The sequence below is a fragment of the Narcine bancroftii genome, unplaced genomic scaffold (assembly GCF_036971445.1).
Source record: "Narcine bancroftii isolate sNarBan1 unplaced genomic scaffold, sNarBan1.hap1 Scaffold_235, whole genome shotgun sequence".
NCBI classification, from domain to species: Eukaryota; Metazoa; Chordata; class Chondrichthyes; order Torpediniformes; family Narcinidae; genus Narcine; species Narcine bancroftii.
Genome location: NW_027211970.1, coordinates 94,229 through 110,619, shown reverse-complemented (window position 1 = coordinate 110,619; position 16,391 = coordinate 94,229). Strand labels below are relative to the sequence as shown.

The following is a 16,391-nucleotide window of genomic DNA, read 5'->3' as shown; positions in this document are numbered from 1 at the left end:
CAATCCTTCAGTTTCCCTCTACTCTTGGTGACTTTGTACATATGAGCTTTTAATTTTATCATTTCCTTAGTTAACCAAGGCTGGCTCTTCCCTCTCTTATTGCCCTTATTTTTAATGGGTGAAAAGATTCTGACTATTTGCAACATCAATGCCTCTCATAATTTTGGGAACTTCCAACAGATCACCCCTAGCCTCCTTCACCTCATCCCCTCTAATCTATATAGCATCTCTGTATCCAAAGGGTGCAAATTTTTCCTTGGGGTCCTGAGGCCTTGGATAAGTGGTGGTGCACGTGCAACCAGAAATGGAGTGTGTGTGATGTGCCCTGAGGATTGGAGATCGAGGTGAAGTCCACAATCAGTGGCAAATATTCTGTTGGTAAATTCATCGTTCCATTGCCCACTGTCGTGCTTTGAGCAGACATTGAAGGGGTGTTCCATCTATGTATTTTTCCTTTGCAGATTCGAATGCTGGCTGCCAGGGCTGCAGTAGCGTTTGTTCTAGCTAATGAGAATAATACTCCCTTGCAAAAGCACTTTGCTGACATGCTGCCTGGAATTCTACAGGTAAGGAGTTTTTCTTTGTGCTGTTTTTGAATGTGCTTGAATTTTATCAAGCTGTGCTGTTTGTATTTAAATCGTTAATGGTATGATTTGCTTAATTTATGTGGAATTGATGAAGGCAGAATGAAAACTCAATCCAGATGAAAATATGTGTAAATAGCATATGTTGGGTATTATGACAATACTACGAATAGAGTGGTTGATTAACTGAAGATCTTACTGCTCCTGCTTTAATAATGCTAAACTTCTGATTGTATATACAAGGTTGACATTGTTAAACCAACATACAACTCAGATAGTAGGGCGGGAACTGTTCCTTATTCAGAGCATGGTTGGATTGAGGTACATGCAAACTTTCAACAGGGTAGTTCATAAAGTGCTGGAGAAACTCAGAAGATCACAAGGAAAGTAAAAATTAGTTGACATGTGGGCTTGAGCCCTTCATTTAAGGAAGGAGCATTGGTTAAGAGGTAATAGGTGGATACAGGAAGGAGGGAGAAGCTAAGAAGTGTTAGGGGTAAAAGGGCCAAGAAGTGTGGCTCTGATAGGAAAGGGTGAGGACTTGGAGGAAGGGAGACAGGGGTAGGGAAAAAGATAGACTGGGGAAGGTGATAAATGGAAATTGAGGTAGATATTGATGTCACCTGGTTGAAGTCTCCTGATTCGGAATATGAGGTTTTGATCCTCCAATTTATGCGTAACCTCTATTTTGTCTGTACATGAAGCCATGAGCAGACATATGATTGTTGCAGTGTTGTGTGGATTTCAAGTGGATGGCTACTGGGATGTCCTTGCTACTGCACTGAACAGAGCTAAAGTGCTTAATAAAACCATCTCCAAGTTATGTACAGTGTCCCTGATATAGAGCAGGCTACATCAGGAGTATTGGATGCAGTGAATGACCCTGACAGATTCATAAGTGGTTGCTTCACTTGGAAGAATTGATTGGAGCCCTGAATATTGGTGAGGGAGGAGGTGTATGTGCAATTGTAGCACTTGGTCACCGGAGTAGATACCAAGGGAATGATTGGTGGGAAGGGATATATGGACGATGGAGGGGGAAACAAATGCCTACAGAAAACAGGAACATGTGGATGAGAGCAGAGTTAATCAGCTATATCTCCTCTGTTTCCCATACATCTGCCTTGGCTTCTTCCCTCCCAGATGCAATAGCGGTTCTTGTCCTTGCTACCATCCCTCCAGTCTCTGTATCCAACATATTCCCTGCAATTTCCACTACCTAGAATGAAATTTCACCACCAGATTCATCACCCCTCCCCTCTCTGCTTTCCACAGGGATAGCTCCCCCACAACTGCCTCATCTATGCATCTCTTGCTATCAATTGCTCCTTTGGTGCCTACCCCTATGACAGAAAGAAGTGCTGCACTTGCACCTCCTCCATTACTACTGTTTGAGGCCCCAAATAGTCCTTCCCTTGTGAGTCTGAGGTAATTTACTGTATTGATGCTCCTGATTCAATCTGTACAGTGGAGAATGGACACAGACTGGGAGATTGCTTCCTTGAGCACCTTCTTTCTGACCACTGCAACGGCAAGGACCTCCCAGTGGCCAACCATTTTAATTCCACACAACATTGCCACATATCTGTCTATGGCCTTGTGTTCTGCCAAATTGAGGCCATCTGTAAATTGGAGACAGCACTTAATATTATTTCTCTGCACTCTACAACCAAAGGAAATCAATATCATCCTCCAATTTCCATTCACCCCCCCCCCCCTTTCCCCATTACCCTCTTACCCTCACCTCTTGTTCTTCCTTTCTCTGGATTCCCTTTTTTCACCTAAGGAGAACCATCTTTCTAAGCCCTCTCCCTCTTTTACTTGTCAGCTTTTTTTCTCTTCTACCTTACATGTGTATCCACCCGTTGGCCTATGCTCATCTTCCTTCCCTCCCCACCCCCACACTTTTTCAGGCCTCTGCCTGATTTTCGACAATCCTGGCGAAGGCTTTGGCTCTAAATGTCGACTGGCTTACTTCAAATGGATGCTACGTGACCTGCTGAACTTCTGTGTGCTACACTTGATCCCAGCATCTGAAGATTTTTGTTTTCAGAAAAACTTCTAAACTAGTTGAAGCAAATGTCCTTGAGGTCAACTTGAATGAGATAGGATTTGATTGGGAAAGAGGAGACAAGGCTTCTATTCAGCATTAGCACCTGCATAGAGCTTTTGGGTGATGTGGTCCCTTTTTAATGTAACTGGCAATGTAATTATTCTTGTTTACTTCTGAATACTAAAGGCTTTTAATTAGAGAATGTTGCAATTAAAGCTCTACAAGTCACAGACGCCTTATAATTAAGAGATGCCACACAAGCAATAAAATAACCAAAGCTGCTTCACACAAATGTAATCCAACAAAATGCATTTCCAGGAAATAATACTAGTGGCTGAATGCTTGCCCAAAGAGATTAGTTTAAGACTATTTAGTCGATGAAGGAAATGGCGGTCGAGCAGGTGGCCTTGGCTTAGGAGCCAGCAGAGAACTGAAAGGAACAGAGGACATACAAGATGTTAGAATTAGTAAAATGGAGGGATGTAGGGGTGAATCAGGTAAATAGGATTGTGTCGCTAGAAAATGCTGAAATACTCAGTAATTGCGGAGAGGGAAACAAAAGTTAAATTCCGAGTCAATGACCATTCCCCAACTTTTGTCCTTGCTTTAGGCTGTCAATGACTCCTGTTATCAAAATGATGATTCCGTACTGAAGTCATTGGTGGAGCTTGCAGACACAGCACCAAAATATTTGCGTCCTCATCTAGAGTCCACCTTAACATTAAGCCTCAAGGTAAGTTGTGTGCTTATTTGTTTTACTTTACATGCATGCAAGTAAATATATAAATGGATCCTCTTCAGAAGTGCAGTAGTTTGGATTTGGTGCTTGAATGTCAAACTTTTGATTAATAGTTAGAATGGTCATGAAATTTCCTTAATATAGTTTGAAACCTCATCGATGTCTAACAAAGAAAGATACCTGTCACCTTTCCCACTCTGTACTGCCTAATTCAGCTCCATGCATTATTTGTTCTCCAAAATACCCCTTTGAAATACTTCCAAGGGAATTCATTATCTGGAAGGTTCATCTTGCTCTGCTCCCGATACAAAAGAAATGTGTTTAATCAGGAAAATCTGCACACTGTGATTTATTTTTTCCTAAAGAAGTAATTCATCACCTTCTTTGCAAGATTTGTATTCTTTTTAATATTTAGAACAGTTCAGTATAGAATAGTTTTAACTCCAGTGGCTGTGAGTGCCAAATAACAGCTCATACCACAAGGGAGAAGGAAAAGGGCTGAAATGATCTTGCTTCAAGACAGGTGATAGTGATCTTTGCTTCTTTTGTACATGGATCTTTAGTTTTGCTGAAAATTTAAGGGTTGTTGTGTTGCTTAAGTTATTAAATCTGTTTGCCTTATGGTATTTGCAAGTTGTGTTGACTCATTCATGGTGTATGGACTTTCTAACCTACAGCTTTGTGCAGACACTAATCTGCAAAACATGCAGCGTCAACTAGCCCTTGAAGTAATTGTGACTTTATCGGAGACTGCTTCTGCCATGTTAAGGAAACATACCAGTATTGTATCACAAGCCAGTAAGTAACATTTGAGACTTTTTGGAATGTTATAACTGTTAATTAATCATCCGATCTCATACTAAAACACAGAATCTGGGCTTGAGGCTTGCTTTGCTCCCAATTATTTTTACCAACTGGTTCCAGTTTTTTTCTGCTCTAGCCTCTAGATGAATTACATAGCCTCACACTTCCAGTGGAAATCCTGTCTGCTATTAGTTTTTATTTCCACTCTTGTATTAGATTTATGCTTTTTCTTTACTGTCCAATGATTGGAATCGTTTTGACTCTCTCCAAAATACCTTCCCATCCTTGACCTACTGATGATCTTTCTTTTGTCCCATTTTGGGTTTCTTATGCATTTTCCTTTTGTAGGGATTTGAAAATGCTACATGCAAAAAGAGTTGCAGGAGTAGGCCCTCAGGCCTCTCCTACCATTCCATATGGTCATCACTGATCATGCACGCCTCAACTCTGTTTTATTTCTTCAGGCCTCTCTGGACAGTCACCACCTAAACTTCCCTTTTGATTTAAGTTAAATGTAGTATTTCTCTTTAGTCATATTTGTTTTACCTCTCTGGATCAGCTTTAGTTTGATGAGTCTCCTGTGATGCATGTGGGATAAATGATGTGAGAAGTGCTGCGTTTTTTTGAGTTAAATGTGATGAGTTAAGCCTTGGTGCGAGGCTGGTACAGGTACATTTCCGATTATCAGAAATGCTTGGGACCAGAGCAATCTCTGGTTTTTCGGATATTTGGGAATTTTCTTTAAAGCAGCCCAATAGCATCAGGAAAATACTTATACTAGCTGTTGCTGGTCCCCGACACCCCCATACTCACTCCTGCCAGGAGCCTGAAGTCTATCTCATCTGTAAGTGGTAGGAGATTGCTCAGGGAGTGTCCTCCAGCAGAATTTCAGTGACCCTGCTGAAAGGGGATTTGACAGAGGGAGCAACTCGGGCAGGTGAGCTGAGAGAGTGCAGCTCGTGCGGGTGAGAGGGGAGAGAGCGCCATATTCAATTCAAATTCTCGAGTACGGTGGGTAAAATTTTTTAAACTCACCTGAAAAAACCTTTGGCTATTTGGAATTTAGGATGATCGGTTTTCGGTTAATCGGACACTTAATGTAATATCTCTAATTAATGCAAACTGCTCAATAGTCACATATTGCAGTTGGAAGCTGCATCCTAACTTGTGAGTAAATTTCTGCAAATTAACAAGCAGCGACAGGAAACAGATGAATGTTCCAGTTCCCATTCCAACTTCCACAATTATGGTGAAACATGGTTATTTCTATTAGTGCAGCTCAAATTCTACAAATAACAAAAAGCCAAAGCATTTTCTCATGTACATTTCTAGATGCAATAACTTCTATCTGGAAGTTGATGTCAAATTGCTCAGAATAAATGTAATTATATTGTTAAGTACCAGGGGTGACCAAACTGCAGCTCGAGCCACATGACTTATAATGAGTGGCTCGCAGAAATATGTTGGCTGAGACAGGAATCGCTTGAGCCACTGTTCACAGTGGTAGTTTTAGCGGTTGTGGCTTGCATGATCGTTGCGGCTCTCAAACATAGGTGGCTCTCGCATTAAATAACTTTGGCCACCCCTATTATATACCAATAAATTAGTTTGGGGCAGGGCTTGTTCTCCTGTAGATTCTTCAAACTCTCTTCCAAAAACATCGCAGTAGTGTTGTAAAATTTCTGCAGCACAGCAACAAGTGAAGGAAATTAGCAACAAGTGCCTAAAATAAGTTCCTGTTACTTAAAGGTGCCAAACTTGATCATTGTGTAGCAGCTGGTAATTTGCCTTCTGGCTTGGACTTGTATGGTATGTAATCACCTTAAAAGTAGTTTATCTCTGCTTCATGGTAGTGGCTCAACAAGCAATCCTATCTGTCTGCATATTCAAAGAATCAGCCGCACTGCTCATTTGTCCTCAGCCAATCAAAGCTTTTCCTTTTTTCAAACCTTCTTTTCAAGTGATGGTGGAAATCAGGAAAAATAAAATTCAGATAATTTCATCTAATGGTCTATCTAGGAGATGTTGGAGAAAATAGTATTTACAGTAATATTGGTATTAAATTACAGGTAAGGATATGTATGTCATAATTCATTGTTTTTTTTTTAAAAGGACAATTACTAAATTTAAAGTTCCTTTTTTATTTGAGTGCAGTAATTAATTTCAATTTGCATTCAAATCCTTTGGATTTCAGGTTTTTTTTAATTAAAAAGAACATTTACTTTATAATTTTGGTTCAGTTCCTCAGATGTTGGCAATGATGGTGGATTTAGAAAATGATGACAACTGGTCAAATTCAGATGAGCTTGATGATGATGACTTTGACAGGTAATTCAAACTTGTCAAATATTGGTTAATGTGGAAACGCACTGAGGGTCAAATCAAATGAACACCAAGGAATTTATACCATGATTCAGCATGTCTCCTTTTTCATTTTGTTTCTGCAGCTAGGAAATCTGATCTAATGGTTTAAACCTGATTGTGGTGACTATTTAATCCTTACACAAAGTAAATATATTCCATTGTTGCAAAGAACGAGAAAAGGTGATGGAATTGGGCAGTATCTGTGGATAGAAATGATCAGATTAAGGGTTGCCTGTCCATGGAGGCTGCCTGATCCATTGAGTCGATCCACTTGTCACTCATGATCCTATCATTTGCAGTTTTTGTTTCATTATTCCATTGTTTATCTGGGGACTGAGAGTCGTAGTCATAAGGCACAGAACAGGCCATTCAGCCAAATTTGTCTATGCCATCCAAGGTGGCAGTTTGAGCTGCTCCCATTTGGTCAGGATCTTTCAAAACCCATCCAATCTGTCAAAATGTCTTTTGAGTATCAAAACTGTGCCCATTTCTACAGCTTCCTCTGGCAGCTCATTTGAAATGCAGGCCAGCAGTTAGAAAAAATTTAAAAACAATCAGTGTTTGACATTTGGTTATCATGAAAAGTAATTCTACTTAAAAACACAGTCTTGCAAGGTCTCACTGCATCCATAGGAGGTAAAGATGTTTTGGACCTGAGCAATTCTTCTAGGTATGAGTCAAAAGCAGGCAGGTGTCTGAATTAAAAGGCTGTGAAAAGGAAAGGAGGAGCAGGGGGAGGAGCACAGACAAAGGGTGACAATTGGTCATAGATAGGACAGGAGAGGAAATGTGAGAATTGATCGGGGGAGGGGGGTGGATCAATGAATGCAGAGCTGGAGGAAAGGAGACAGCGGGACAGGGAAGGGGAGAGACATTAGGGAGAAATGGGGATGGGGGAAACAGAAATTGTTGATGCCATCTATTTGGAGGGTGACCAGATGGAATGTGAGGTATTGCTCTTCCAGTTTATAAATGGTCTCCGCCTGGCAGTGCATAAGACCATGGATAGACATGTAGGCAAGGGAATAGAGCAGGGAATTGAAATTGATTGTCACTAGGAAATTTGTTATTGTGGCAAACATAGTTTAGTGCTCAACGAAACAATCTCCCAGTCTGAGTCCAGCCTCTCCGATGTAGAGGAGGCCAAAGCAGGAGCACCGGATATAGTAGGATGACCTGTGCAGATTCACAAGTGAAGTGTTGCTTCAATTGGAAGGACTGTTTGGCATTCTGAATGGTGTTGAGGGAAGTGATGTGGGTGCAAGTGTAGCACTTTCTGTGATCATGAGTAGGAGGCCAAAGGTGGGAAGGGAGGAGTGGGGAAGGGAGGAGTGGACAAGGGAGTCACGAGGGTCTGGTCCCCGTGGAACATGGAGAGGGGAAGTTGTGTCTGGTCAAAGGATCACAAAGCAGGGTGGAAATGGTGGAGGAGGAACTGGAGGCTAGTGGGGTGGTAGGTGAGGACAAGGAGAATCCTGTCCTTGAGTGTGGTGGTGGAGGGCGCTAGAGCAGATGTGTGGACAATGGAGGATATATGGGCGAGGGCTGAGTTGTAGAGGGGAAGCCACTTTTTTTTGAAGAAGGGGATATCTCATATGATCTAGCATGGAAGACTTCTTCCTGGGAGCAGATAGGATGTGGATGGGATGTGGATGTGGCAGGGTACAGGGTGTGAAGAGGTGTAGTTAGTTGGTTTGTTGAAAATGCCTGTTGAGAGTTTGTCTCCTCTGAGATGGAGACAGAAAGAAGGAAATATTGCTAAAAATGGACCAAGTAAATTTGAGTCAGGTTGAAAGTTGGCAGCAAAGTGGATAAAGTTGACAAACTCGTGTGCATGAGGTAGCATCAAAGTAGATATCAATGAAGTGGAAGAAGAGTTGATGAGCCTTGCTTGTGTAGGCTGGTAGCATGGATTGCTCCACGTTGCCAACAAAAAGTCAGACATAGCTTAGCCCATTCAGGTACCCATGCTTGTCCCTTTGATTTGGATAAAGTGCTTGAGCCAAAGGTTATGAGGGTGAGGACAGGTTCTGCCAGCTGGAGAAGGGTGGTGGTGGAGAGGAACTGGTTGAGTCTGTTAAGAAAGAAACAGGGCTTTGAGGCCTTCAGTATGGGGGTGTAATGAATGGATGACCATGGTGAAGATGAGGCAGTTCATGAAATTAGAAATTGTTGAAGTTATGGAAGGTGTGTGAAGTATTGTGGATGGGGAGGGACTGGGGCAGGGGGGAAACAAAACAAAGTTTTGAGATAAACGGATTCCAGTTTGGTGGGGCAATAGCACAAGGAAACAATAGGTCTACACGGGAAATTGGGGTTGTGGATCTTGGGATAGGAAGTAGAACTGGGCAGAGAGAGGTTGGAAAACATTGTGGTTTGAAGCCGAGGAAGGGAGAGGATCGGAAGTGATGAGATCAGTGAATGAGATGGTCGTTTGATGAGTTTTGCTGAGTTCCTGTTGAAGGAGTAAGAAGATGTGTCTGAGAGTTGTCATCTTGCTTTGACCAGATAGAGGTCAGTGCGCTAAACCACAACAGCAACACGCTTGTCTGCAGATTTGATGGTGAGGTTGGAATTAGTGCGGAGAGAGTAGAGGGCCAGGCATTCTTTGGGGGTGAGATTAGAATGAGTGAGGGGAGTGGAGAAGGAAGTAGTTGATATCTCACTGGCAGTTTGGAATATAAAGGTCCAGAGCTTGAAAGAGGTGTCCAAGAGGAGGAAGGTTAAAGAAAGCAGAAGGGTTTTGTAGGGGGAATGGAGAATCCTGGTTGAGGAAATAGGCACGGAGACTGAGGCAATGGAAGATGTGTTTGGTATCATGGTGTGCGCAGAACTCTTTAAAGTATGGGGGAAGGGGGATAAAGGTGAGGCCACTTCTGTGAACAGAGCACTCTGCCTCTGAAAGGGGAAGGTTGGAAGGGATGGTGAAGACATTGCAGGTGTTGGAATGGGGGTCAATGGGGCAGAAGGTGATGGGGGTAGGAGGATTGTGCAGATCAGGAGGTGGAGGATAGGAAGGATCCAAGGGAGGCAGGGGAAGGTGAGAATTTGCAATGGAGGCTTGGTTCTGTAGGCTGCTTGATCCAGGGTGATAGTTTGCAACCTTTGGCCATTCTATCAAGTCTTCAGAAGATTTTCTTCAATGTTGCTGCAGTGAGCATTCATGATTTTACTTGAAGGGTTGGTTGCCCTCCTAGTTTCTATAACTTGAAGTGAGGGAAACAATTTGAAAAGGTTTTGAGTGAGATTGCCAACAAGCCTAAATTGGATAGGATGCCCATTATTTCAACGGAAGGTGAGTTGCTCTACCCCCAATGAGGCAGCATGGTTGGTGCCGCGGTTAGTGCAACACATTACAGCACCAGCAATCAAGACTGGGGTTGGAATCCCATGCTGTATGTAAGGAATTTGCATATTCTCCCCATGTCTGCATGGCTTTTCCCCAGGAGCTCTAGTTTCCTCCCACAGTTCAAAATGTACGGAGTTCAGGTTAATTAGGTCTAAATTGGTTGGCACGGACTTGTGGGCTGAAATGGCCTGTTTCCGTGCTGTATGGCTCAATTTAAAAATAAAATGAGTACACTACAGCCTCACTTATGCACAATTGTCTTGACCCAGGTACAGGTACACAATCCTTTATCCGGATTTTAGAAGTCCGGATAAAGCTCCAAAATCCGGTAAGTGGGGGGGGGGGAACCAGTGCTTGGGGGGGGGGGGAGGTGCGGCCAGCGCTTGGGGGAGGCGGCCGCGTGACTGGAAGGGGTGGGGTGGATACGGCAGCACAATTCGGGTGGGGTTTCCGAAATCAGGAAAAATCTGAAATTCGGAACACTGTCCCCCAAGGGTTCCGTCCGGATAAAGGATCCTGTACCTAACCCCCACCCCATGTCATTCAAGAGAAAGTGACTCTAGGGCAACGTTTATTTCATTCTCATCTAAAAAGCAAAATGACTTAAAAAATTGCAATGAATGTGTCCATTTGATCGGAATCAATTTCAGCAGTCTTGTTGAGGCGGACGTGAAAAGGATGTTTTATTGTGGGGTCAAGTTGCAGCTGAGGGATGAGGTTGCCCTTTTAAGATGCATATATATGCTCCAATGGTTTTGGGTCTTTGCTTCCACGATCTTTGAGGAGTTTGAATAATTTTTAAGATTGCTTTGAACTGATTGTGCTAGGCTAAAGCAAGAAAGGTTGGAAGAATAGAAACCATGTATGTTTGGGGTGACTGTTGTATCCTCCTTAATCTTTCTAAATGATCAGACACCTCAACAACAAACTCATTCAGGGACTCATTTAAGGACTATTACTTTTTTCTCTCTCTCTCAGTATCGCACAGTCAGTTCGTTTACATTCCTTTATTTGTTTGCATATGTATGTAGTGTACGATTTTTTTTCCCACTCCAACAAGTGGTAATTCTGCTTCTCCCGCATGACAAAGTGATATCATGCATGAACTCTGACAACAAATCTAAAATCGGGCAGCAGATTCGAGGGGCTGCGTGGGCTCCTGATTTGATTGAATTTATTTTTCGGCTTCTTCAGGGTTCCTCGTGGTTCATCATCTTATGTTAATTTATGATACTCCTGGGAAATACTAAAGGGTGTTTTACTACATTAAAGTTTATAATGTTTATTGAACATTATAAATGCAAGGTATTAATTAAGTAAAATATGTCTCTTAAAGCAGGAACTTTTCGAACTGCAAAGTGCAGATAAGTAATTGCCAAAACTTCCGAAGACTGATTTTCAAACCTAGACTTGCAAGCAGGTTCTTGTCGACTTGACTTTGGGTCTTAGAAAAGTGATAGTGACTTATCATTTAGAGTTGTTTTTTTTTAAATTCTGCCATATGTTTTTTAACTTTTGAAAGCTTGGCTGATAATCATAAGTCAATTATTTGATTTGGACACAATTTTTTCTCTCTCCATCTAGTAATGCTGTTGCTGGTGAGAGTGCCCTGGACAGGATAGCATGTGGCCTTGGTGGTAAAGTTGTTCTCCCACTGATAAAAGAACACATCATGCAGATGTTGCAAAACTGTGAGTAATAATGTATTCAGTAATTTCACTTTTTTTTTAGAGATACAGCATGGTGACGAGCCCTCCCGGCCCATGAACCTGCGCTGCTTAATTACACCAATGTGATCAATTAACCTACTAGAACCAAACAATTACAGCATATAAACAGGCCACCTCTCCCCCCACCTTTCCCCTAGTCTGTACTGAACCATTTTTTTTCCCTAGTCCCACTGACTTGCACCCAGCCTAAAGCCCTCTCATCCATGTATCTGTCCAAATTCTTCTTGAATGTTTAAAAATGAGCCCACATTGACCACTTCAACTGGAAGCTCATTCCACACTCCCATCATTCTCTGTGTGGAAAAAGTTCCTCTCATGTTCCCCCAAACATTTCCCCTTTCATTCTTAACCCATGTCCTCTAGTTTGAATCTCACCTACCCTCAGTGGAAAAAGCCTCTCAACTTTTACTCTGTCTATCCCCCTTATAAATACTTCTATCAAATCTCCCCTTGGTGTGGCAGTTAACACAGCACCTTCACTGCTCCAGCGATTGGGACCATGGCTCGGATCCCGCACTGTATGTAAGGAGTTTGTATGTTCTCCCATGTCTGCGTGGATTTTCCTCGGGGGCTCTGGTTTCCTCCTACTGTTTGAATTGGGCAGCACCCAATGGGTGAAATCGCCTGTAATCATGCTGTATGTATGTATGTCATTCTTCTACGCTCCAAGGAATAAAGTCCTAACCTGTTTAAACTTTCCCAGTAACTCGGTTCTTTAAGTCCTGGCACCATCCTAATATTCCCTGCACTCTTTCCATCTTAGTGATATCCTTCCTGTAGTTCAGTGACCAAAACTGAACACAATATTCCAAATGTGGACTCACCAATGTCTTATACAACTTTAACATAACGTCTGAACTCCTGTACTCATTACTTTGATTTGTGAAGGCCAATATGCCAAAATCTCTCTTTACAAACCTATCCACCTGTGATGCCACTTTCAAGGAATTATGTATCTGTATTCCCAGATCCCTCTATTCTACCGCACACCTCAGTGCCATGCCATTTACCGTGTATGTCCTTTCTTAGCTTGTCCTTCCAAAATGCAACACCTCACACTTGTCTGCATTAAACTTCATCTGCCATTTTTCAGCCCATTTTACCAGATCCCTTTACAAGCTTTGAAAATCTTTTTCGCTGACAACTCCACCTCCAATCTTCGTGTCATCTGCAAACTTGCTGATCCAATTTGCCACATTATCATCCAGATCATAGATGACAAACAACAATGGTCCCAGTACTGATTCCTGAGACAAGCAACTCGTCACAGGCCTCCAGTCTCAAATTAGATTTATTGTCAAGTACATATATATGACATCCCATACAACCCTGATTTCTTTTTCCTGCGGGCATGGCAGAATTAACACTTGTTGGTAGTGCAAAAATAAACTGTACACAGTGTAAAACATGTAAACAAATAAAATAAATCTAAACTGACAACAAATGTAAACAAACTGCAATACAGGGGGAACAAAGAAAATCAATCAATAAAGTGCACAAGTTAGTCCTTAAATAAGTCTGATTGACTTTGTTATTGAGGATTCTGGTGTTAGAGGGGAAGCAGCTGTTCCTGAACCTGGTGGTGCAAGTCTCTTTCCTGATAGCAGCAGCATGTGCTGGGTGCTGTGGGTCTTTGATGATTGCTGCTGCCATCCGACAGCAGTGTTCCCTGTAGATGTACTCAGCAATGGGGAGCATTTTGCCTATGATGTTCTGGGCTATCTCAAATACCTTTTGGAGGACTTTACGCTCAGGGATGTTGGGGTTCCCAAACCAGACCGTGATGCAGCCAGTCAGCATAATTTCCACCTCAACTCTGTAGAAATTTTCCAGGGCTTCTGGTGTCATCCCTAACCTCTGCAAACTCCTGAGGAAGAAGAGGTGCTGACGTGCTTTCTTCACAATGCCATTGGTGTGTTGGGTCCAGGAAAGAGCCTCCGAGATAGGGACTCGCAAGAACCTAAATCTGCTCATCCTCTCCACCTCTGATCCACCAATGATTACTGGATCGTACACCTCTGGCTTTCTTTTCCTAAAGTTCACAATCAGCTCCTTAGATTTGGTGACATTGAGTGCAAGGTTGTTGTTGGTACACTATTAAGCCAAGTTTTCAATCTCCACCCTGTTTGCTGACTCGTCCCCTTCCTTTATACAACCCACTACTGTGGTGTTGTCAGCAAATTTGTCATATCAAGCTACAAGTCTTAGTTGTTAAGTGAGTAGAGCAGGCAGCTAGGAACACAGCTCCAGTACTGATGGAGATTGTGGAAGAGAAGTTCTTGCCAATCTTCAGTGATTGTGGTCTGGAGGTGAGGAAATCCATGATCTAATTACACAGTGGGGTATTAACTCCGGGTCTTGTAGGTTATTGATCCGTTTTAAGGGGATTTTGGAGTTAAATGGCAAACTGTAGTTGATAAAGAGCACGATGTATCTTTGCTGTCCAGGTGTTCCAGGGCTTTGTGTAGAGCCAGTGAGATAGCATCTGCAATAGACCTGTTTCTATGATAGGCAAACTGGAATGGATCCATATCATCGTTCAGACAGGAGCTGGTATGCTTCACCAGCCTTTCAAAATACATCATCACTGTTGATCCAAGTACTACTGGTCGATATTTGTTTAGGCAGGTTGCTGAAAATCTAGAAGCAATCTTTCACTACTACTCTCTGGCTTCTCCTGAGCTGTCATTGTCAAATCCAGACCACTACTTTGCCATGAATACCTAGCGTTTGAACCTTCCTGACTAACCTCATTGCGGGACCTTGTCAAAGGCCTTACTAAAGTCCATGTAGACAACATCCACAGCCTTTCTTTTATCAACTTTCCTGGTAACTTCCTCAAAGCTCTATAAGATAGGTTAACACGACCTAGCGCGCACAAAACCTTGTTGATTATCCCTAATCATTCCCTGGCTATACAACTAATTGTATATCCAATCTCTTCGAATACCAACCACTGACATCGGGCTCACTGGCCAGGATTACTTTTGGACCCTTTTTTTAAACAATGGAGCCCTGGTCTGGCACCACACCTGTGGCTAAGGACATTAAGAACCCCTGCAATATCTGCAATAGTCTCCCTCAAACTCAGAGGGAATATCTTGTACATCTTTGGAACATGGGAGGAAACCATAGGAATCTCACACAATCATGGAGAGAACACGCATATTCTTTACACAGAGCAGTGGTGTTAACCTCGGTTCTTGGTGCTTTAATCATGTTGTGCGATCAGTGTTTTTGACATTTTATTTTCTTGTTTCTGGCCCCCAAATTTTCAGAGGGTGATTTCAGAACTGGAGGATTAGAAACTTGAAAGATAGTGTTGTGCTAACAGTACCACCCTTTCCTTTCGTAATAGATATCTAGTTTAGTTGAATCCTATGCTTTTGCCAAGAAATAAGCTAAAATTGTGAAATATTTAACAAGCTTACGACGCAAATCACCTTCAAAATAATGAATGTGGCTGTCTGAGTGGTGTTAGACCATCTACTTGCAGTAATTGAAGGTTGTTTCAAAGCTGCTTTGGGCCATTGCTTCTCCACCTTTAGGAAGTGGTATTGTGGATCCAGAAATGGGAAAAGCAATCTTGTAGTAAACAAAAACAAAAAATGCTGCAAGTACTCAGCAGCGTGTGAGGAGGGAGAAAGGTGGTTAACTTTTCTGCCATGGGACCCCTTGGAATGGCCTTGGGAACTGCCTCAGACCTGAAACATTCAACTGCTACTCCAGATGCTATATGACCTGCAGTGTTTTCAGCATTTACTGTTTTTATACATTTTCAATTATTCAATATCCATTTCCTTCAGAGAAAGAAAAGCAACCATGTTGATACAAATAGATCCCGATTTACGATGTTCCAGCTTAACGATATTTTGAAGTTACGATGATCAGAATTTGTTTTGAATCAAGGTAAGTTGGGGTCTACCTACATCAATGTGGTTGCTTTTCCTTCTCCAATCAGCACACACAGATCGCTTCCCACTGACACCACCACCGCCCCCCAAAACTTCATCATTTTGGTGCTCCTCTTTTGCTTTGATGGACCCCACACCCTTTTTTTTAAAAAAAAAAGGTGATTTGGAATGCATGTGCAGATTGCCGTCGCTGAGAAGGGAGAGAGTGCGACAGTGATCTGCGCATGAATTCCAAATCACAAAGTAGGTTTCGAGGTTATGCTGCTACCCCTAGTTACCCGGCGCCACCTCGGCCTCCCGGCAGGAGCGGGCTGGGACGTCAGCCTCCCAGCAGGAGCATTGGCCTCCTAGCAGAGACAAAGCGGAATACTACCTGTACACGTAGACCCTAACTTGGGATCATGTCAATTTACCATGTGAATCCTGGAGCTGAACCTCATCATAAGTCGGGGTCTACCAGTAGTATCATTAAGGACATGCAACTTTATTTCAGTTAAAAGCTATCTTTTTCCCTTGGTAATTTAAACATTAATATTTGCTACTGCTGGAGGACACTAATTCTTGGTGACACTCTATTCACAACATCCAATGTATTGATTTGCCTTCAAAATTGAACAACTTAACCAGGATATTGCCTTATTTAGAGGGTGCAAATTATGGCATAGGTTGGACAATCTTGGGTTGTTTACTCTGAAGCAGAGAAGGCTGAGGGGAGACCTGGCAGAGGTGTATGCAATCATGAGAGGCATTGATAGGGTGGACATTTAGATTATTTTTAATTTAGACATACGGCACGGTAATAGACCATTTCAGCCTATGAGTCCATGCTGCCCAATTTAGACCCCATTAACCTA

The 16,391-nt window shown here is 42.4% G+C and overlaps 1 protein-coding gene across 7 annotated transcripts in view; it reads left to right on the top strand.

The window, feature by feature from the left end:
- LOC138750708 (importin-5-like) overlaps positions 1-16,391 on the top strand; it is a 144,065-nt gene that overhangs the window by 58,002 nt on the left and 69,672 nt on the right. For all 7 annotated transcript variants that reach the window (XM_069912778.1, XM_069912782.1, XM_069912777.1 and 4 more), the window contains 5 exons: positions 462-566; positions 3,248-3,370; positions 4,054-4,174; positions 6,421-6,508; positions 11,478-11,584. In XM_069912778.1, coding sequence (XP_069768879.1) covers positions 462-566; positions 3,248-3,370; positions 4,054-4,174; positions 6,421-6,508; positions 11,478-11,584 — 544 coding nt within the window. The remainder of the gene's footprint in view (positions 1-461; positions 567-3,247; positions 3,371-4,053; positions 4,175-6,420; positions 6,509-11,477; positions 11,585-16,391) is intronic.